The sequence below is a fragment of the Manis pentadactyla genome, chromosome 6, assembly GCF_030020395.1.
Source record: "Manis pentadactyla isolate mManPen7 chromosome 6, mManPen7.hap1, whole genome shotgun sequence".
NCBI classification, from domain to species: Eukaryota; Metazoa; Chordata; class Mammalia; order Pholidota; family Manidae; genus Manis; species Manis pentadactyla.
Window position 1 is genome coordinate 135,020,028 of NC_080024.1, and position 22,783 is coordinate 135,042,810.

At 51.6% G+C, this 22,783-nt stretch overlaps 1 protein-coding gene and 1 long non-coding RNA gene across 4 annotated transcripts in view; both read right to left on the reverse strand.

The window, feature by feature from the left end:
• Positions 1-1,188: 1,188 nt before the first annotated feature.
• SMAD7 (SMAD family member 7) overlaps positions 1,189-22,783 on the reverse strand; it is a 29,906-nt gene continuing 8,311 nt past the window's right edge. For 2 of the 3 annotated variants that reach the window (XM_036918625.2, XM_036918628.2), the window contains exons 3-4: positions 21,939-22,013; positions 1,189-3,197 (exon numbers count right to left, since the gene is read on the reverse strand). In XM_036918625.2, coding sequence (XP_036774520.1) covers positions 2,659-3,197; positions 21,939-22,013 — 614 coding nt within the window. In that variant the 3' untranslated portion in view covers positions 1,189-2,658. The remainder of the gene's footprint in view (positions 3,198-21,938; positions 22,014-22,783) is intronic. The other variant, XM_036918627.2, reaches the window with a different exon arrangement.
• Positions 3,204-11,173, reverse strand: LOC130684149 (uncharacterized). Its single transcript, XR_008998343.1, has 3 exons — positions 6,765-11,173; positions 3,771-6,708; positions 3,204-3,669 (listed from the first exon to the last, which is right to left on the reverse strand). It is a non-coding gene; the product is annotated as an uncharacterized LOC130684149 (long non-coding RNA).

Consider the following 22,783-nt stretch of genomic DNA (forward strand, 5'->3'; position numbering starts at 1 on the left):
ATAAATGGAGGCAGGTTTCAGTTTAACTGATAAAAAGCAAAAAGGTGCTTCAAGAGGTAGTGAGCTCCCCATAGCCTCATGTGAACAAGCTGGCCCAGAGGGCCATTTGGCACTGATGCTCTGGAGCAGAAACGAGCATGTATTAACCTTTCTCACCACACACGGTAGCATTCCCATTCCCCAGAATGAAATGGTGGTGCCAGAAGGCCATAGTGCTTTGTGTCACTATTTGGCAAGATAGATTATTGGCAATCTCACTTTGGCCCTCCAGAATGGGTTTTAGAAATTGTCGGTTTATGATATCCAAAATCTTAACCCCCACTTCAGAGACCCCCTCCCTGTAAGGTTCAAGACCCCCCCAAAACAAACACCTGCGCAACCTGTTTGGTGCCTAGTTTGGACCCATGTCTCGTGCAAGAAGCCTTCAACCTAAAACATGAATCAGATGGAACAGCCAAAATCCAGGGGCAGGACTGAAAAGTCACTTTACCTAGAGGTGCCATTGGGGCTGGGCAGGACCCGGGCACTAGAGAACTCCCACAGAAGAGCTCAAGTGGCCGGGGGAAGATACTGCGGAGCAGGACCTGGACTCAGTGCACTCCGCCTTCTGGAATGAGGTGGCCTGATCCCTCTGCCCATCACCAGCACTCAACTTCTGCCTTGTCTCCCCTGAGGTCCTCAGCCCTCGGGGAACCTGTCCTGCAATCCAGCGTGGCAGTGACCTCCCTTTTGGAAAGGAGCAGTGGGCTCTGGATTTAATGTCAAATGAGGAATTAGTAAGCAAGATCCGGATGGACCCAAGTTCTTGGCATCACACCTCCCCATCCTGGGTCCCAATGCTACCTCCTTCCCAGTCACTTGAAATTCCCTTTTCTCACCAATAAGCTTTGAAAAATCACCCACCTTTGTAACTCAGGGCTCCCTGAGGTTGACAAATGTAGGACAGCGAGCCAGCTACACCCCAGGGTCACTGTCCAAGAGGACTGTCTGTGTAGCTTCAGGATTTCTAGGCACATGAGCAATGGATACTGTTCTGGACATCTGCTCGTGGAAGGGCAGGCTGTTCTGGACATCCCTCTGTGACCTCCCCAACCAACCCTGGGCCAGGACACCCGGAACTGCCCTGTCCCTTTTCCCTCCCCTCCCACCAGAAGAGAAAGGAGTTGGAGGACAACACAGAATCAAGTATACATTTTAAAAATTGTTTAATGGAACATAAACTCCTTTAGAAAAACATTCAGCCAGGTGATAACACCCATAGAAAAAAACACGAATCTTGTGTTTATCTTTTTTTAATTTGGCATTTGTTATTTGCATTTATATTAAAGCAAAGTGCATCTTTTCTTTATTTTTCTTGTTTATACACATTGCACAATACATAAATAATGATGCTTATAAAACGTCTTTATATTTACAAGTAATAATATATTTATATATAACATAAAATACATTTTTTTCTTTAATAAATCTGTTTTTTTTTTTTTCTGGAGTCCTTTCTCTCTCAAAGCACTACAATGCTAAATTTCCAATGAGAATGCTTCTCTTGTTCATTTAAACCTTTGTAGTTAGAAAAATAGCTTATGTTAAAGTCTAAACATGCTCATTGAGCTAAGAGCAGTGTCAACATGTCATACGAGTGTATGAGTTGTAGAAGAAATGAAAGAGTTAGGTGTCAGCCCAGGATGGTACCGTGGGTCATGATGGACCGAATCCTTCTCGGTGGGAAGGGGGGGCTGCTGAGAAGTCTCCCTCCCAGGGCTGCTCCCCTCTCTGATCTAACAGCAGAGCTCAACACACAGGCTGCAGAGGGGAGGAAAGTGCTGAGCTGGTTTTCTGAGTCCGGGAAAAAACCTGATGTAACCAGGGCAGGGGAGAGGCTGAGGGGCCTGAGAGGGCACGGGGTGAGCAATACTGTGACGGGGCTGCCCATCTCAGAGAGATCCAGGAGCAGATGGCCATGAAGGGAAGACACGACAATGGCAGCAGGGTGGCCGGAGGCGGGAGGAAGACAAGCATGAAAACAACTGGTTCTGGTTCAGCCTCTTGCAGGCTTGCTTCTAAGAAGCCTGTGGACAGGCCCATGTCCTGGAAGGGGAGAGGCAGAGCCTCGCTTCTGGTAGCTGCCAGGATACCCACCACCAGTTTGCTCAGGTGCTGCCTCTGCCCCACAGAGCGTGTCCAGAGGGCAGGAGAGACCCCGCAAACCTCTCAGCTGGAGACGGCCACAGAAACACAGAGCACGCCATTCCCCGTCCCTGCACACTCACACACACTCGCTCACACATACGCCCTGACAAGGAGATGACCCCAAAGTTAGGGCCTGCTCCCCATTCATACTGTGTTTGGTGTTACTCTGACTTTTGCTTCCCCTTTTCATATTGGGGTGTTCTGCCAACCACACCCTACCCCCACAAAACCCCAATAATTCTTTCCATAAGCTATTTCTCAACAAAACAGAACATAAACATGAATGACAAGCATGTGCGCGCGCACACACATGCGTGCACACACACATGCGTGCATTCACACACACGCACACGCACGCACACACACGATGACCAGTTTGCATGAAAAGCAAGCACTCAGGAGGAAAATATTAGCAGCAAAGTAGTCTGGACTGGGCCCGCTCGGCTCACGCTCCGTCCTCTCCCCACACGGCTACCGGCTATTGAAGATGACCTCCAGCCAGCACGGGCAGCTGCTGATGAACTGGCGGGTGTAGCACTGGCCCCAGCCCTTCACGAAGCTAATCTGCACAGTGAAGCCAGTCCACGGCTGCTGCATGAACTCATGGTCGTTGGGCCGCTGCAGGCTGTATGCTTTCTCATAGTCAAAAGCCTTGATGGAGAAACCGGGGAACACTTTGTGTACCAACAGCGTCCTGGAGTCCGGGTTGTCCAGTGTGGCTGACTTGATGAAGATGGGGTAGCTGCTGCGGTTGTACACCCACACGCCATCCACTTCCCTGGTCAGCTGGATGCCACAGCCGATCTTGCTCCGCACTTTCTGCACCAGCTGACTCTTGTTATCCGAATTGAGCTGTCCGAGGCAAAAGCCATTCCCCTGAGGTAGATCATAGAAGATATCCAGGGAGGGCTCCTGGACACAGTAGAGCCTCCCCACTCTTGTCTTCTCCTCCCAGTATGCCACCACGCACCAGTGTGACCGATCCCCAGGCTCCAGAAGAAGTTGGGAATCTGAAAAAGAAAATGTCAGACACGGTTGGTGGTGATGGAGACTGCCCCTGCCATCAAGACACAGCACCCCTGTAACTGGCTCAGCTCTCAGGACGTGACAGGAGGCGGCCACGGTGGCGCTGGAGGCTCAAGAGGTCCTGCAGTCCTCCTGCAGGGCCTAGAAATCTTGACCCAGTGATAGAAGACCGAACCTGCCTTTGAACATGGGGCTTGCTGGGGTGCCTCTTCTCTCCACTGCATCATCCTGCCAGGGATCAGGACGGCAGTGCATGTGCCCACCTGGCCAAAAGTGGCCCTATCTCTGCAGAGCTCAGAAGCCAGGGGACCCTTGGTAACCTGGCCGGTCCTTGTTTGGGGGCCAGAAAAGGTCTTATACATGGTCTAGAATTAGTTCTTTAAACTGGATGGAACCTTGAAGGCTGGCTGCTCCAGTCCCTGGTCATCCTCATGAGAAAACTTGGCTGCTCTGGTCCTGGGTCTGGCACAGCCAGACCTAGGACCCAGGTCTCCAAACTCCAGGGCCACTTACTATGTGGGGTCTCTATGTTTGTCATCCCGTTCTCAGATCAGCACCCTGGTCGTAAGGGAGTGCTATCTGGTTAAAAGTTAAAATGAAGGTGATTTGGGGCAAAAACATCTATCTTCCTTAAAAAAAAAAAAAAAAAAAAAGCCACTCTGTCTGTGCACAAAGGGTAGATTCATGTCAAAATGCCAAATCACAACCCGCAGACTGGTGCAAACCCAGGCTACCTTATCGAAGCCCCATCCAGCTGAGACAGACTATCTGTGTAAAATGGGGGTGACCTTCCTTGAAGTTCCCCTTCTCTGCCTGCACCACCTCCCAGAAGCCTCTCAGTGCCCTGCCCCCCTCCTCTGGAGACCCCACCCCAGCCTTCCTAGAAGAGGCCCTTCCTCCGGCAGCCTGGGAGACTGATTCTGGTAAGGTGATATTCCTAACCAGGCACTCAGGGGTCTTTAAAGGGGGGTCATATGGAGGGAAAGGGAGCCCCAGTGGCTGGCATTCTGACTCAAGCTGGAGCCGGCAGGGCAGGCCTCTGGCCGGGAACCATAAATCTCCCACCGGCTGGGCTGCAGGAACGCTGCGGTTTGCGGTGGCAGGGTGGAGACCGGAAGTCTTGTATTTGTTAACAAAAATGGGGAAAGGCAGGGGGGAAAGCCTGAAGCATGGGCCTCCTGTCCTCCCCCTGCAGCCCTGCTTCTCAGCTGTGGCGGGAGAGGGTTTGAGCATGAAGGTGGGATTGGCTGTGAGATGTTTTACGGTTTGGCCTTTTTCGTTTTGGAACAACTGAGGGTCACAGATGATGGGTTGTACAGCCCAGCTGGAGGTGCAGGAAAGCTGTGTGACCCGGTACAGCTCAGTACACTAACTTATTCCGACACTTACAGGCATGTTAGGACCTGGGAACCAGTCAGTCCCATTAACTTTTTTTTTTTTTAATGCAGCAGCCAGTCTTACATAGAGGTGTCCCATGAATAAGTCTGTACAAATGTGCACTGTGACCCACTGAGGCAGCCACACACACCAGAGCAGCCGTCTCCTACAGTCTCCTCGACTGACCTTCTCAAGTGTCTGCCCAGACAGCTACACAAAATGGGGACACGAAAGGCTCATTCCTCTCCCTCAATCCCCACCCCAGAGGACTGGCCTGCCGCCCCCAACACATGCACCCATAAACTACAGGTGTGAGAGAGAATGTGTGTCCAGGAGTGTGAGCACACATATGTGTATTAGTGTGCATACAAACTGGAACATATGGAAAAACGAGAGGGACAAGGGCTCCAAGCAGAAGGTGACTCATCAGGCATTAACTTGTTTCTGCAAAGTATCCATCAACTGCTAGTAAACTCGTGAGCACTGGCAATCTTTGAACTTTCTTGCTGAGGGAGTTTAGCTCCGAAGACTACACTAAAGACCCATAACCTCCATGTAAGTGAGAATACTCTGGCAAGTTTACTAGAAAGGAGAAAGCCTTCTTCTGGAAGGCACAGGGCGTCCACCCGTCTGTTTCAGGGAGGAGAGTGTTTTGAAATTTAAGAAGCTCTCCTTTATCCCAACCCAGGACAAACCGGACCTGGAAAGGAAGACCGGACGGTGGCTGGGAGGGAGTGCAGGAGACCCTCGGCAAAGCCTTACAATACTGCGTTTCATGGAGCCCGGCCCCCCTGAAACCTGGCACCCGCTAGTAGGAGAGAGGCGGGAGAAGAGGTGTGGGGAGGGTGGTGTGGGCTCTGGTGCCCCTGTGCCAAGTCCACTGGCATGGGGGGGGGCCTTGTCTGCCCCGTGGGCCTCGTGGGGCAGAGGAAGCTGGCGGGGGCCAGGCCTTAGGTCGGCTGAGCTCGGCCCAGCACCACGGGGTGGGGGTTGGGGTGGGGAAGCATTCCGGGGCGTTTCTCATCTGTGCCGCCCGCCCGTCCACCCAATTTGCTGCCAGACATCTCCTGGAAAAAGCCTTTTTCTGTTAAGGTTAATTAATGTCCCAGTCCAGATAAACGGCAGCGTATGGGTGTCCCTGTGTGTGAGCAAGGCCACTGAAGGCCCACTAGGGGCCCTACTCTGCCACAGAAGGACCCTTGCTGGCCCCTCTCCTCCACTTACCCTGCCCCCCGCCAACCCCGCCACAGCCTCCCAGTGCCCTGGTGCCCCTTTGCTCTGCACTGCTCCTGCACAATCTGTCTGAGCACAAACCCCCGCTCTCCAGCCACACCATCCCAACAGAGAAGGCCTCTTTAACACATCACACTTCTGGGGGCCTTGTACAGCCCACACTGACAAGTCACAGATCTGCCCCAAATTCCCCACCATTTGGGCTCATTTCTAGGAAACAGCATCACTTTCAGAGAAACACAGTTCCATGAACTGAGTCCACAGCCCACAAGCATCTCCCCACAAGACGTGTGGAGACGCTTAGCTCCTGGGGGCTTCCCAGGCCTCGTGGCAGGAGGCGGGGACGATTCACACGGGGAAGTCTCCCTCGTTACGAGGATGAAGGGCCTCAGGAACCCAACTTCGGCTTCTTATCATGGTTGCTGACACTTCACCTCCAAAGGCAAGGCTCGCTGTCCCCCATGAACGTCCCCCGGCTTTACAACCTCTTCCAGTATTTCAGCAACAACTCTCCCTCCTCAGAAAACTGTTATGTGCAGGGGCTTCATTTAACACTGTATTTGTGCATTTAAAAGCATCTAAAAGAAAAGCTGTGCCGTAGAAAGCTAACTAATCAGATGCCTGCTCACGATTTTTTCTTTTTATTACAGTTGAGGGAGTTTTTGGAGCAACCCCAGCAAAAAGCTGAATCGGCCTAAAATTCCTTCAAGGTTGTTTGTTCTCCTCCCTTTCCCGTTTCCCTTAAAGCATAAAATCTACCCTTTAAAAGGAAGGGGGTTTGTGGGTGTTGAGAAGGGGAAGGATTTCGCTTGTGTTTGCACTTGCATTAGGGAAGACCACGCAACAAGGAGCTCCCTGCCTCTTACAAAGAGTTATTTAAGTACCCTGGTCGTGAAAGAACAGATCAGACCCTTCTGGAAGACCAGAGTCTCGTGAAGGACCCTCAGCTCAGGGTCTCAATGGCATTAGGTGACCAGACCTCGAGGCCCCATTTTAGGTAAGCGAGGAATTTCCCCCCTTTTAACATTTTTCTATTTGAAGGTGTGAGGGGATGAAGGAAGATGGAAGGAGGGAAGCAGGATTCAGTTCAGGGCTTCGGGGGCACCATTTCTGGCCTCTAGCTCATGAAGTCGACCGTTGAGGCTGGAGAGGCAGAACTCTTCCCAAGACACCCAGTGGGATTCTGTGAGGCCAGTGGGGATGCCTGAGAGCAGGGCAACATGAGCCCAGCAGTGCCCTCACACAAAGGCAGTGCTGGGGTGGGGGGCGCTGGGGTGCCCAGAGGTTCTGGCCCTTTAGGAAAGAGGTGAGTTGGGAAACGAAGGCAGCATACATGGAGCCACAGCGGCTGGCCCTGCCTTGGACGTGAACTGCCAGGGCACAAGGGAGCTGGAGTAAACAGTGAGCAACGAGGGGTCTCAACTCTCCTGTCTCTGCGAGGCACCTGGATTATAAAGGGGTATCTCTTTACCAAAATCCAACAGTGGGACAGGCCTGAGCCCTATCCTGTCCCGCCCCACTGCCAGGGGTCCAGCAGAGCACAAGGCTGGGGATGGAGAAGGCAGGGAGATGGCAGACTGGGCGAAATGGCTGCCTTACCGCAGGCTGACGGGGCAAGCAAAGGGCACCAACGGAGAGACTCAGCAGTTAAAACCTGGCAAGCCGGGAACGCAAACACCACCACGCCCCGCCGGCCGCAGGTCCAGGGTCCTCCCCTTCCTCGGGACTCAGGCACCACCAAGGGCTGCCTCATCCTGTCCTCCCCCACCTCAAAGGTCAGCAGCCCCAGCCAGCCCTGCTCCCCACCCTGGTCAGGAAACAGGCTGTTCTGAGAACAAGCAGCCCACTTCAGGGATAAGGACTGAGACGGATGGGCCAGTCGGTCTATCCAATCTATTATCATCCCAGATACTTGCAATGAGGACCCTTGCTGGTCTCTTGATTTTAAGAAAGAAAAAATGACCAAGAACTAAAGCAAACACGTGAAGTTTCTGGACGCAATGTGGGTTCTGGGGTCAGCTCTGATCGGCCAGGTTCACCTCACTTGGAACATGAGGGGATTACACCAGGCCTCCCACAGACGCCTTAGGGCAGCACAGACAACTCCTGGGCTACCCATGGGGGTTGAAAGAAACTCCAACAGTTCAGGTTAGCTCTCAGTTACCCACAAAACACTCAGACCTACCCCATCATCACTACCCCAAGCTGGATCGGAGAATGTCATCTGGCTGGTAGAAGGCAGCACTGAAAAGGTTGGATTTCTTCTGGAGCTTTTCAACAAGGTTTTTCCACTGAGGTCGCTGGACCTGGGAGCAGGCAGGGGGTGCCGGAGGGTCTCCTTCCAAGGCTGGGTGCTTCCTCAGGTCCCTGGGACCAACCAGCTGAACTCCCCAAATCCCACCCTTAGGGAGTTCCAGCCATAGTATGTCACCCCTACCCCGTGAGAGGTGACCAGACATGGAGCCAGACATCCCATTCAGATCTACCTTGGCACCTTGGCAATGACAGACATATCCCTAAGACAGAGCTGCCCATACCAGCCTCATAGGGTTGCTGTGATGACGTGACAGTGGCAGGGGCCAGTGCCCGGCTTTCAACTATATACATGGAATAAACACCTCTTGGGTATCTCAGATGTTCCAATTGCTCCATAAATTGGTGACCCCCTGCCCCCGGCCCCCTAGGCTAGAGAACAGTTCTGGGCTGTGCCTACCTACCTCTGACAAGCATTTACTATGTCCAGGCCTGGTTGGAAAGGGCTCCTAACAACCCTATGAGGTTGAGGTTGCGTGCTATTACCATTCTTACACTACAGAAGAGGGAAATGAGGCACAGGCCACTGGCGAACAGCAGAACTTAGATTCAAGGCCAGAATACTGACTGGGGTGAGCCGTGGTGGGCAGCCACCTCAGGCCCGTAAAGCCACCAGTACTCTCCAGATGGCAGCGGGGGAAGTAAGTGCCCTTCAGAACACTTTGGCAATGCTATTCCTACTTTAGGGCTGAGTGTGGGGTCCACCTCCCTCACATCAAGAATCAGGGAATGCGTTGGCTTTGCCGGCCATCTGCTCTGGGACCTTGATCAAGTGACTTGTTCTCTCAGAGTCTCAGCCTGACCTGTCCTCAGCTCCTATGATGGGGGACTGGGGCAAAATGTGTCCCCTTCAGGCTCTAGGAGAGCCTGCTTACACTCTGATTCACAAATGTGCCCGAGCAGTGTTTAACAGCACTGGGTTCCATTTATTTTTACTACCTTCCAGAGAGCAAGAAAATCATTATTTGGGGAGCAGGGCACGTTTTTGCATTTAATTTGCAACAGTAAAAAAAAAATCAAAAGGGAAAGGGGATCTGAGCCTGATTTTACAGTGTCCATCTCTAAACCAATTAAAAAAAAAATCTCAGAGCTGCAGACTTGTGCTCTTCCCGTCTTATCATTCACAGCCCTCAGGAAAAGGTGAGTCTCAGAGGGCAGGGTCTGCTTTATCGCCATCACTTCCAATGCCCACCCAGGCTTGGTGCTCTGACGTTTCTCACCCACCACTAACCACCCTCCGCCCTCAAGCACTCCCAAGCTTACGTTTACTGCAGGTCCTGCTAGGCCAGAAGACTGACTTGTTACTGTGCCTTACAGACAAATGAGGATGAGTAATCAGTTACTAGAGCTAAAATGTACCCTGCTGCTTCCCAAACTGGCCCCACCCCCACCTCCCAACGCCCCTCGAATGTCTGTGTCTGAGGCCCCCAAACCGGGGGTCCCACCAAAGAGCAGTATTTTGCCATCAGAGCATACAGTCGAGGGTAGTGCCAGCAGGGGAGGGGAACCACACAAATCAAAAGCTCCTGCCTGTCTCGCCGGCAGGGCTGACGCAGCTTCCTGTGCCCCAGCCTTCAGCCATGCAAATTATAGCGCGCACCCGGCCGCTCGCCTTCTCAGGAGGCCAGCTCTGCCCGGCGCTGAGAGGACTCAGAGGAAGGGTGGGGACGCCCAGCCAGGCCAACTCCATTCATAATATTCACAGTAAATGGCCCTCTCTGGCTGCTGTTCAGCGTGCACCCAGCCTCATCGTTTCTCAAGTTTGAACTTCAGGACTTCCACTCCCTGGTTACCACAAAGCTCCCTCTGGTACCCCCACTAAAGAACTCCGCAGCTCGGAAAGGGGGTTCACACAGAGTCCCCCAGACCTGCATGGTTTTACCTGCTTATCTGCCTGCCCACTGGGGCCTGGTCATCCCCAGGAAGACCTAAGAGGGGAGCCCCTCAAAGAGCAGGCGGAGGGCCAAGTCAAATCTCTACCCTCCATCACCCACCTCCCATCCAGAGAATCCAGAAAGCCCCCCCAAATTCCACATGTGGATCCCCAATTGGGAATGCACACACACTCGCTTGCATACACAAATGCAACAAAAGAACCTTCCCTTAAATGACCAAAATGCATTCCTTTTCTTCTTTTTATTGACTTCTCATAAGTAGGAGGCTACATGCTAATGCATAAGCCAATTTTCTGAAAGGACACAAACCCCAGGGGTACAGCATAGGTTCTGCGGGTCTGGGAGCTCTACAGTGAGCAGCTTTTGCTGTGGGCCTCATTTTAATAAAGCCCCGTGCACAGTGACTTCCAGTTCCCTGAAAAGTACTACAGGGCCCAGACGCAGGCCCTATCCTTTCCCCTCCTCTCCTCCCCCCACTGTAGTTTTTCTAGAGGGTAGGAAAACCATCGAAGACATGGAAAAATACAGTGAGAAACAAAAGTCCTTTTCATCCCTCCCCTCCCCCAGATCCCCTTGTTCCATAACAATTATGAAAACTGCTGGATGGGATGGCATTTTGAACATTTACTGCATTCCGGCCAATAAATTCCAGCGCAGGATCTGATGGAAAAGCCTCCCTCTCCAGCCAGCTCCCTGGCTCCCCGCCCCCTGCTCATTCCCAGAGCCCTCATTCCTTCTCTTTCTTTACAACCCAACACCAGCCCTGGCCAGGCCAGGGCCACACTGTACTCACAGGGAAAACAACAGAACGACCGACTGGAGACGGCGTGCAGACTGGAGAAGTTAATCATTACTTCTGTCTGCCTCCGTAATCTAATCTCTCTGGCTTTGACACACTCCCTGTTCCACCATCCCAGCCCTTTCACCCCGAAAGTACCCAGGACCTCCTAGGCCTGCGGCCCCCCTCCCCGAGGCCCTCCCTCCCTTGTGAAAGAGGAACAAAAGTCTGCCCCTCCCTAGACTGCCATCACAAGACTCCTGGAGTCCAACATAAATCGCTGCCTGCTCTGTGCAATGTGCCCCACATTTCAGAGGACTCTGGGCCTCACACAACTTTGGGTTCCAATGTGGATTGTATCACTGTGAAGAGCCGGTACCCGCCCCCTCCACCCCCAATCCCTGGGCTCACCCTCAAACCCACCCAGGTGCGTCCAGGAGTAGGATGGGCACTCGGACTACCCCCCACACCCCAGGTGATCAGCCTGCGCAGACACACAAGTAGGGATGGCCCTGCCTCAAAAAAGTAAACATAGAATTACCCGTGAGCCAGCAATGCCCCTTCTGGGTACATACCCAAGAGCGTCTCAAAGACAGTATTTATACACCCATGTTCACAGTAGCATTATTCACAATAACCGAAAAGTGGAAGCAACCCAAGTGTCACTGAGAAATGAATGGATAAAGATGTCATACATGCATATTTAAAAAGACTACTACACAATACAATGCAGATAAACATTATGCTGGGGGCATAATAAGCCAGACACAGAAGTTCAAATGTTCTACGATTCTCCTCATGAGATTCCTAGAGTTGTCCAATTCTTAGAGGCGGAAAGTAGAATGGTGGCTGTCAGGCACCGGGTTTGGGGGGGAAGACTGGGAGTGAAGGTTTAGTGGGAGAGCCCCAGTTTGGGAAGATGAAATGTTCTGGAGACGGACAGTGGCAATGGCTGGGCAACTACATAATGCTGCTGAACCCAACAATCAAAAATGGTCAGGATGGTAACGTTATGTGCACTTAACCACAAAAAAAGAAAGAGAAGAGAACGGCCCTGTCCCTCCTAAGGCGCTCCCACAGGCTCCCCATCAACCTGCCTTCCTGACATAGGGGATTCCATGAGAACAAGGACAAAGGCCCTCTGGAAATGTATGCAAATTTTGTATGCATATGCATTTTTCTGGGGAAAGATTCCTCAGCTTTCATTCATTTCTGGAAGAATTAGCAAGCCAAGAAACACAAATAACTACCACTTTTTATTTGTGAATGACAGAGGCCATTAGCTACCTCCCACCTCAGCAACTGGGGTCTCCTTTCCACACGCCCTCAAATCTAAGAATTTAAGATTACAGATCACAGGATGTCAAACCACAAGGGACTTGGAGAGCAGGTCCAATCTCTTATTTTGCAGATGAGAAAACTGAGGCCCAGGACACAACAATGGCTCACGTTAAGACCTTGCAGCCGGCTGGTGCCCAAGCCCCCCACCTTCAGCCAGGAAAGCAGTCCAGTCTCAAGGGACAGAGGGTGCTTTCCCTCCCATTGTTATTCTCCAAGCCCCCTCGTGAGACTCAGGCATCCGGCAAAAATGGAGATGGGGACTGGGGGGCCTTTGGAATCTTTGCAGCTGCCCCCACCTGCTCCAGGCCTCTTCCCCAGGAAATGCCCCCCAAGTGGGGTTTTAATTGTGACCCCACTGAGCTGGAGATGGGGCCCATCTATTTTTAAGAACTATGCTGTGCCACCCAGGTTACAGAGAGAACTCAACTTTTGCTTTTTCCTCTTGGTTACTGATTAATGAGGGGGAGGGGCTGTGCTAGCTAAGAGGCTGCCTGGGGCTGGCAAGGTCCCCGGGCTGAGCAGCTGTTCAACGCCCTTCCTTACCTCTGAAGTTCACTTAGCCTAGTGGGTAAGAGGACCCTTGCCACTAACTAGGTGACTGGAAGCAGTGGAAGGTGGGGAAAGGGGAAAGGCGACAACAATTTAACCTCCTAGTGGAAAATGCAGAAAGGCAAGTCGACTGATAGGACAGTCATATCTTGGCATCCTATTGTTTTTGTTCCTGTTGAGCGACCAACCCAAGTTAGAAAATAAAAAGGTAATACTGAAATGAACAAACCCGAGAGCCACCAACAGTCCCTGACCTGGTTATCTGAATTATCTTCTGTCTGAAAGGCAGAAACTCCCAACTTTGCAAGATACAATTCAAGTTGAGATCAGTTCTTTCCTTTCTCCCCTGGCCCAAACCAGCGCTCTCTGACTTTTCTGGCTGGTGGGGCTCCATAGAGGAGCAAGAAAATGAATTAAATCACTGAACTCCCCGAACCAAGCCATCAGTCAGCCTGGGGGGAATGGACAGGGGCAGGATGAGCCTGAAAATGAAACACTTGATAATTGTGTATTCAATTATCTCCAAGACCCCAGGCGGGACAGGACCTCAGAAATGGGCTTGACCCTCAGATTTAAAATTAAAAAGCAAGAGTTGCACCCCAAATGGTCTGAGTTGCACCCCAAATGGTCTTCAAGAGAATCAAGCCCACCGGAGTTACAAAAGGAAGTCAAACTCTTGGACTTTGAAGACATCCCACTTCCCCTGTGGCTGTCAAGACATTAGAATACTATCTTCCCAGATGTTCACATCCATTGCCGCTGCCCCCCAACCCTCTGTGGTCCTATGGAAGAGCCAGCGCTAGGCTGGTCCCCTCCACGCAGCATCACGCTCCCCAGGTAGGTACCAACAGGTCTGGACTATAACCATACCTCCTAATGCTGCTTCTGTCATCTTACAATCAACAAGTGGGGGCAGGAGGAGACAGACCTCTGTTTATTCACAAGCTTTGCTTTATCTCAGCTCCCAACAGACCATACAACCAAAGCAAAAGCAAAAGCCAATGACAGAAGAGTTCCCCGCCCCCGCAGGCTCAGACAGTCACCTCGGGGCCCAATCCTGTACCTCTGTTGCGTCTTACACTTCACCCCGGGAGCCCAGGAGACCTGGCTCCTTCTGTCCTGTAGAAACTGCCTGCAAGAAGCTGCCCTCTGCCTGACTCCCGACACTGCGAAGTCCTGTCAAGAGCCTCCACCTCACTGAGCCCATAGCTTCAGACCGACCATTACATCTGCTGCTCTTCATTCTGCCAGGGCCCCAATACTGCCTCTGTCACACCTCAAAGAGCCTGGCACACAGTAGGTGCTCAGGAAATAGGTGTTAAATCTATGAACCACAAAGACAGGCTGGCTCCTCTCCAAGCAGCTGGCCCACCCAGCTTTACACCTGGCAGAGGGAGGCATGTGTGAACCCCACCACATACACACACCCAGGGTGAGGTTCTTCCAGGCAGAGGTCAGTCAGAAAGGCCCAGAACCTGTCCTGGCTCTCCATGGAGGCGGGAAGAAAGGAACCCGCCTCCTCAGCTACTCCCCAGCTAGCTGCGGCAGATCCCCAAGAGCTGTTTGCAGGCCAGGTGCCGGCCCGGCAACCTCTGTGGGCACACCACCTACCCACAGCACTCTGCCTTGGCGTCCTGCTCTGTTTGGACAAGTTACCCTCACCAAGTGTTCAACAATGCTCTTACACACACCCCCCAGGGCCCTTGTTGTGTTATGAAAACAAAACAGAGCACACTAAGGAGAAAAGCTGGGGGGGAGAGCAGGCATGGGGGGAAGACAGCAAGCCTGGCACAAGTCTCTTTGTCGCCTCCATCCCAAGGATGGCTCCTTGGCAGCGCAGCTGGGTCAGAACAATGACATTGTCACAGACGGGCTCACAAACCCGGAGATGAATAGATGGGATGAAACTGTTTTCACCTCCAGGACAATACCACCTTCTTCTCCACACCAGTGTTGGGCTGTGACAAGCCCTCTTTCTGGCGGAAGCTTCTAAATGACTGGTGGGGCACATGACCTCCTTCTCCCAGGGCAGAGCACAGCTATGGGGCACAGTGGTACCAGGACACAGTGGACAGGGCTCAGCTCCAACCTGCCAAATGCCCTGCACCTCCATGAGAGGGAGGAAAGGCAGGGGTGCAAGGGCTAAGGGCCTGAGTAAATCCCCACCTACCCCCAACCAAAAAAAAAATAAAAATTTTTTTTTTGCAAGTTACAACTGAGCTAATGATACTGGGTGGGGCTCAGTGTTGAGGGCCCACACAGCCAAACCAAAATTCACTGCCAGCCAAGAGCTGCCTGGCCTCCCCATTTGGGGAAGGAAGCTGAAAAAGTCATGAAAGATTCTTTAGTAAACCAGGAAATAAGCCTGCAGTTAACATTTCAACTGAAGGTGACCCTTCTGGTAAAATATTTTTTTAAATAATAAAAATAACATAAAGTTCTCAAACAGCCTCTTTCTCAAAGAAAATGGCCTAAAAGTTCTCGTGAGAGTGGAAGAAGGGGGGAAAAGAAAACAGGGCAGCCTCCTCTCTCAGCCATTACCTTTCACGAACAACTTTTTTTCTGGAGTTCTTCTCATAAAAGGAATGATGCAATTTCCTGTCTTGTCCCAATATTTCCTGCTCATTTACAAGGTGAAAGTTATCACCCTGTTTAAAACAACTGTTCTAAACTCTCTATAGAAAGTTCCTTTGTCCATCTAGTGCTCCAACCCTATCACAAAATCTACCCCCCTTAGAATATAAATACGCTCACTTTTTACACCTTTAAAGAATTGGCTTAATAAAAAGCCTCGTTCTCTCTGTAGCATTACTGCCTCTATGATCACAGCTTCCCCAGGAACTCAGCTAGGGGTCCAGATTCCCAAGGAGACCCTTGGGACAAGTGGAAAGGGTGGGAAGCAGCCGAGACCTGCAAATGAGCCAGCATGCTTTGGTAAAGTTGCCACGACAAAGTGAATGTTGCTTTCTTGGTGTGTTTAGCCACTAAATTGAGATCTGTGCCTCAGCAGTTAATAATATCTTCTTCCTGCTCAAAATAGCCTGCAGAGGAAGCCTCTCTGTGACAGTAGGCATGCAGCCAGACTCTGGGCTAGCCATTCAATCCTGAACGAGAAAGATGGTAGGACCAGTGGTGACCTCCCAGTGGCCGCTCTGTACAGTAGCCTTTCACAAGGCTCCCACAAAGGGAGGGCTCCGGGCACCAGTCATCTGCCTCTGCCGCCCTGTAACTCAGCGAGAATGTCGCATCCACCACAGGCTCTAGCAGCAGGGGCAGGGGAGGGGTCTAGAACACGCTTGGGGGAGGGGAGCCCCAGGCTTTAGAAAACAGCCCCTCTATCACACTGGTTACCAGTTCCTGGACTGGCTGGGCAGGAGGAAAGCAGCAGACAGGCCAGGGGAACATAGTGTCTGGGACAGAGAAGGAACAAGTGCACTGGCTTCCCCTGCAGGAAAGTCAGGCTCGGAAATGAACCACACGGAACTTTCCCACCTCTCATTTCTGCAACCTGTGTGGAAAAGGGGGCACAGAAAGGGGAGGTTGAAAAATCAACACCGAGGTGTGCCTGCTTCTTCAGGTAATAGACAGGTGATACTAGAGAGGCAGACTAGACAGGCTTCCAGCCCATGACCATGACCCCCAGACCCCCACCCCAAGAGACCTCAGAGGTGCTTTGGAAACAAGTGTCTATTGACAGCAGATCCCAGGCACCTAATTCTCTCTATTCTTATTCTCAGTCACCATTCTTTGTTGATACCCAAGTATCTGCAGGTACTTAAAAGATAACACAGGTCAAAACTTAAAAGAACTGTGGTAAAACAAGCAAGACATACAATTAACCTAGTGACACCGAGTGCATTCACAGAGCTGCATGACCACCACCACCATCTAGTTCCAGAACATTTTATCACCCCAAAAAGGAAACCCTGTTCCACAGGAGTCACTTTTACAGTGTCACTCACAACAGCAAAGCCAACTGGAAGAAGGTGCAGAATCAATACACCCTGTCAAGTTTCTACAATCCAGCAAAAATCTAATTTGAGAAGAAGCTCAATAAGTAAAATCCTTCAATTCTTCACTACGGAAACATATATAAAAATCACAGAAAACATGCATGGCCACCTAGAAAAACCACCAAAGATGCTCTGCACGGGAACACAGACCCCTCTGGGGGCTTCCCCAACTTGTCTGTGCACTGCAATCACCTGGGGAGCTTAAGGAAAATAAGGATGCTGGGACCCCACTGACAGATTCTAATTTGGGAGATCACAGGGGTTCTAATGTGCACTCAAGTCTGGGGCCCACCACCGCTGCCTTTCTTTCCCCACCAGGTTAACCTGCTTCCAAGTTGGTGCTCTAGCTTCCAGGCCTGGCCTGAAGTGAACAAATACCAGCTTGGCAATCACAGCCCTACAGGAACAGTATTACGGTACAGTAACAGCAACAATAAGGAGCAAAGGAAGCCAAACTTGACCATGAATCCTTTGCCATTTCCTCCCTTTTCACTGCCCCACTGGCTGTGAGCTTGCCAGAGGTCCCATAGGTCTAGAAGGCTGCTCAGCTACAGCCAGGCTCTGCTAAGAAAAGGCTGAGAGGAGAGGACTGGGGTGGGAGTGGGGGTTAGTGTACTAGACTGTAGCCAAAAAGCTACTCGCTGGAACCTGGCATTCACCTGGCCTCCTCCCCCTTTGCTGGCCAGGGTTCTGCCTCAGTGACAGGATGTATGAGGCAACAGCCCATCTAATCTGGCCTAAATGCTGTCACTCTGCTTTTAAAACTCCTGCCTGATGCCACAGTCTTTCCAGGACGAGAGGGGTTTTATCAATGAGCCGGTCTCCCGGGTGAGTGCATGGCCTTGAGCACTGGAGAAGCCTGAACTGCTGTCAGGCCTGGCCTTCACTGGAGAGTGGTTGTGCCCCAGGTGAGCTGACCTTAGGCCCAAATCAAGACACTGGCATCTAGGGAGATGTGGACTGGGCCCCTGGAGACCCAGACAGTCACTTCTTAGGGGGCAGGGGGTAGAAGAGGAGCTCACTAATGGTCACATGTGCTGGTCCATCTTACTCCCCAAGAACATGACCACCTGGAGGAGCTCAATCCACCAGCACCCTTCATGGCATCAGAGACCTCAGTGAAACCACCGCTGCTTGTTCCCAGGCAGGGGAAGGAGACATTTAAAAACACAGCAACAGACACTCAGGCTAGTTTCCCAATTTGCCATCACCATTCCAAGCCAAACAACGAATAATTGTTCACATGCAGCAGAGTAACTCCTTAAACACCGGATGGAGCGATCTTTCCTAAGCTACTTGGTTTGAGCTCAAGTTGAGCATGGGCTGAGCCACTGCACTTTCAGATTATATAGATATTGTTGAAGACTCCCCCAGGAGGCTCTCATAGATGGCAGCAGGGATCAAAGAGGAAGAAAAGATCCTTGAGTGGCTGCTGACCATTTGCATTGCCCAGACTTGGGAGCTGAAGCTGTACGTGGATCTTAAGACCTCAGCCAAGGAGTTGGCCTCCCTTAGATTGGTGGGCAGTCTCTCCAATAAACATAACTTTGTACAGCCAAGAGATTGGGTTCCCTCAACTCCCCCCCAAGCCTCACAAGACACCTTATGTCACCACACCCCCCTTGATATCCACAGTGGCACCCCCTTTTGAAGTTTGAATAACTACAAATGGTTGCTGGTCTCTAATACCTGCCCCAACCAGTGGAGGCCAATGTGGCTGAGGCCCACCCAGCAAAATAACCTAGAGCTTGAAAGTGAAATGGTGTTCCTTCCACCCCCAAACCAGGATAGCAAACAAGCTAAATGAAAGCCCCACCAGAAACTCCAGATGGAGGCTGCAAAGATGACAGCTTCCAACACATGCTTTTAATTACCAGTGATGCAGTGAAAGCTCTGGGAGCAAAGCCTTTCCATTTCCACCACCGAGCTGAACTTAGAAGCTTCCTGTCTTCGCTGGACCTCTCCAAGGTGGGTCTTCCTGGGCCAGGACACATTCCAGCAGCAAGGGCCTATTCTGTAGTTGCATGCCTTTCAAAAGGCACCATACCCAGAGAGCTTAACCTGGGCTGCCACATCACAATGCAGAACCAATGCACCGCTACTTCCCCTGCCCTCAAAGTGGAAGGCAAAGCTGCCCTGACATCCACCCACCAACCCAGACCTATCCCAGAGCCTGCCTGCGGGCACCTGCCTGCCCATGTGTCTGCACATGGGATCGTCTATCTGTAGGTCGGTCTGCAGAGTGTGCATACGAGAGCGCGCACACACACACACACACACACACACACACACACACAAAACCGTGCACAGAGCGATCCATCTGTCTCTGCGTGCCGGCTGTCAGAAATGAAAGTACAATCTCCTGGAACCGAGTCCTAGCATTCTAAAAATGTGCCATTTTCCCAGACTGAGGAAACTTGTAGGGGTGGGGTGTGTTTCACTGCAAGTCCCAAAGGCCTGGGCCTGTCATCTCAGTCTCACCGGCCAGACCCAAGCGGCAAGGCTGGAATTCCAACCTGCAGCCAGCAGGCTGCCCCCAGGGCTCCTACCCGCCCACTCCCCTTCCTCCAGGAAAGGGAGGGGCCAGCCTTGGAGTCACCCCGGTATTTAGGAGGGGGCATGCCTTTGAGCACATCCCCACTTCCACCTCAGAGGCACCACATTTTCACATTTGGCTGCTTTTTCTTTCCCTTCTTCCCTTGCCAAGAGAATCAAGCCCTGGCTCCCGCTCCCGACCTTCCTCCCACCCTAAACTGAGCCCCATTCATTAAGCCTGCTCTCAGCCAAGGCAGGACAGGAAGGGAAACAGCACACAGGGCCTGTGAAAGAGACACTCAGGTTATTTCAAGGGGGAGGAGAACTCAAATCCTACTGGGTGCTTTTCACTGCTCCCCACCTTGACGCCCACTTGTCCCCATTCCTGGAAACCAGTTCCCACCCCTTAGCCTCTGCTAACCCCTTCCCCTACTAGCTGCCCAGCCCTGCCTGTCCCTGCCCTGCTCCATTCAGCCGCCACTGCAGCCCCACCGGCCTCAGCCTGGCGGCCTCTGCAAGGCAGACACACCCAGGCCACCCCGCCATGGAAAGATCAACTTCTTGGGAAAGAGGAGGTTTGGGCTTTCTCCATTTGCACCCCTCTACCCTGCACCCAGCCAGTAAAGCCACCTTTTAGAGGCATTCTTGCTACAAAGGGAGTAGCCATGGGGTTTTCTCCATGCCCATCCCCACCCTCGACACCCCCAGACCCTGGCATCAACCCAAAAGCCAGTTTCTTCAATTTCCCCAAGGCACATTATTAATAAACTGCTCCAACTCTGAACAGAAAGAGCTCAAACTTTGAAGCCTTGGGAATTAGTAAATTCAGAGCTAAAATTCAAAACAAATGCTCTTTCATGTGGAGCCCCCACTTTTTTCTTTTTGCAGTTGTGTCAAACCACACAATCCCTTCAGAGGCAACCACTCCTTCCTAGTAGCTCCTCATTAATTTAAATGGTTGCAATTACCTTGGGGAGTGGGGGGACTAGTTAATAATTGTTTTACCCCTGGTTTCTTCCTAGGACTGGAAAAGCTTTTGGAACATAAAGCCCACCCCTCTTAGAAGGGGCTGCCTGGGGCACACTGTTTAGCTCTCAGGGCCAGGGAAGGAGGCGCCCCGCCTGGTGGCTCAGCCTGGTGTCGTCATTTCCTCCAGCAGAGGAGACAGACAAGATGTTATCAATAAGACAAACCTTCCGAAAAGCCCCCTTTCAAAAGCTACCACTTCCCTTGCTTATTTCATGTGGTTCAGAGAGGCTGGGGCTCCTCCCTGCACATTCAGGATTTAAAGAATAAAACCATCTAACAACATCCTGAGTGTGTTATTTTGCCCAGACCCTTTCCTCTCCGTGGCCTTCTTTCTTTCAGGAACTCTCTCTCAGCCTTGGAAAGGAGAAGAGCTGGAGTTCACGTGCTGCTTCCTGTTCTGCCTCCCCCTGGCCCTGGTCCTCTCCCATCCTCATGCCCAAAGCCCCCTCCCCACAGGGCTCCCTTTTTTCTGCCCAGTTCTCATTAGGAGCTTTGAGTAAACAATGCCCTCTGTCTCAGATAACAGGCAGAGTATATACTGCACTGAAATAAAAACAAACAAGGGTCTCCCTTAAGACATTCTCAACAAGCTCAATTCCTAGAGAGGAGAGCCTGGGAGGGAACTGACCTGGATGAACACGGCCGGATGGACGCATGGAGGCAATGCTTGACCATCAGAGGTCACCTCAGGAAAGAGGGTGCACAAGACAGTTTCACAGCTTCATTCTGAGCTGCCATGATCCTACCCCAATATCCCAAAGGCAAGAAATGACAAATGCCTGGAACGCTGCTGCAATTTTTCCCCACCAGGTAGGTTACTTTCCCTCTTTAGGTAGCTCTTAGAAACTCCAGCGAAGGCATACTGGGGGTGGGAAAACCAGATGGAAACAGGATGTCTTTTGAAAAAAATGGAAATGCCTCCTACTTACACTGCTAATGAGTTTGTCCAGGTTTATCACTCCCTTCTCAGGTCCCCCGGGGCCAGTGATTCTCAGACTACCCAATGCCCGACATCCAATCCCATAACCCTCCAGTACTGGCATTGCAGGCCTGCTCACACCCTTGGGTCCCGAGAAAAACCTTCCTTGCTGGGTAGCAGTGGAGTGCCTATTGCCTACAATGCCTCTACCCTGTTGCTCCCATTCTGCCGCCATGCATTACAGAATCCTGCGCCAAGCTGGCATGAGAATTAGGACTTACAGAGAAGCATCAAGGGCATCTACGCTTAACTCCTATCCTACCCCTGAGATCTGTTTCCAACAAGTTCCCTCCACGATGGATCCCTCCCCTCCAAGGCACCCAAAGCACCAAGGGCAAATACAAAATGAGCTCAAGCCTATGAACTATGAACCACCTAAGTCACCAAGTGGAAGCCCCTTGAGTGAGAAGCCACTTAACTGTGAAACACAGCACACCACCAGTCCTAGGTGGCCCCCACTTTAGCATCTATGGAGCAGGCCCAGTGTCCCAATGTGTACGGGTCTGCAGAGTGATGAGCTGAAGGGCCCCCCACAGTCACCACGGATGCAGCCAGTTTAAAGCACATACTAGTGAGAATTAATTCCAGACCAGTTGGGGTGGCAGAAAGCCACCCCCATTCCTCTGGTCTCCAGTAATTTCAAAGGTCTTAGAATTGCCAGGAAATAAGAGAAAGCATCTCACCTGAAAGCCCCCCAGGGGCCAGATAATTCGTTCCCCCTGTTTCAGCGGAGGAAGGCACAGCATCTGGACAGTCTGCTATGGGTTTGAAAAGAGGAGAGAAACAAATAAATACACAAATAAATAAATAAAAACACCCAGATTCATTTTTAAGTACATTCTAAACAGCATTAAAGAGAAACCACACATTCCAAACAGCTGACTCCCAGCCACGATGCTGATTATTAATGGTCTACTCAGGCTTCACTGCCCATCATAAGACAACCACAGCTCCTTGTCACCCGTCTGGGCTCCCGGCGGCCAGTTAATCATTAGTCAAGTCAGGCTGGATCACAGACTGGCTGGAATTTCTTTTTATTGCAAGTCCTCCATTGAGGAAACCAGGTAGTTCCCAAGGTCAACGGAGGCCCAGGTTCTGCCCTCTCCGCCCTGGCTGCTGTCTCCCTGCCATCTTTCCCAGAGAAAAATCTAGGGCAAAGCCTCCTTGCCTGGATCCAGTGGCCTCTCTGCCACTACCACAGACCAGTGCTTCTCCCTCATCTTTTTATACACAGACTTTCCAGTTCTTTAGGACTGTTTTCCAGACTGGCATTGGGCTGAAGGGACTTCTTTTCCCTTTTTTACAGGAGGTATATAGTAAGGACAGCAAAGCCTCCATACCTCAAGTACAACTCAATGAATCTAACGCACGTATACACCTGTGTAAAGCCACCACCAGATCAGGACAGAGGGCATTCCCGGCAAGGCTCCCAGGTGTAGGGGAAATGTTCCCTCTCCCTCCTTCCAGGCCTAGTCCAAACTCCCCATTTCTGGGATGCTCCCAGGCAATCCCAGAGCTGCAAGGTTCT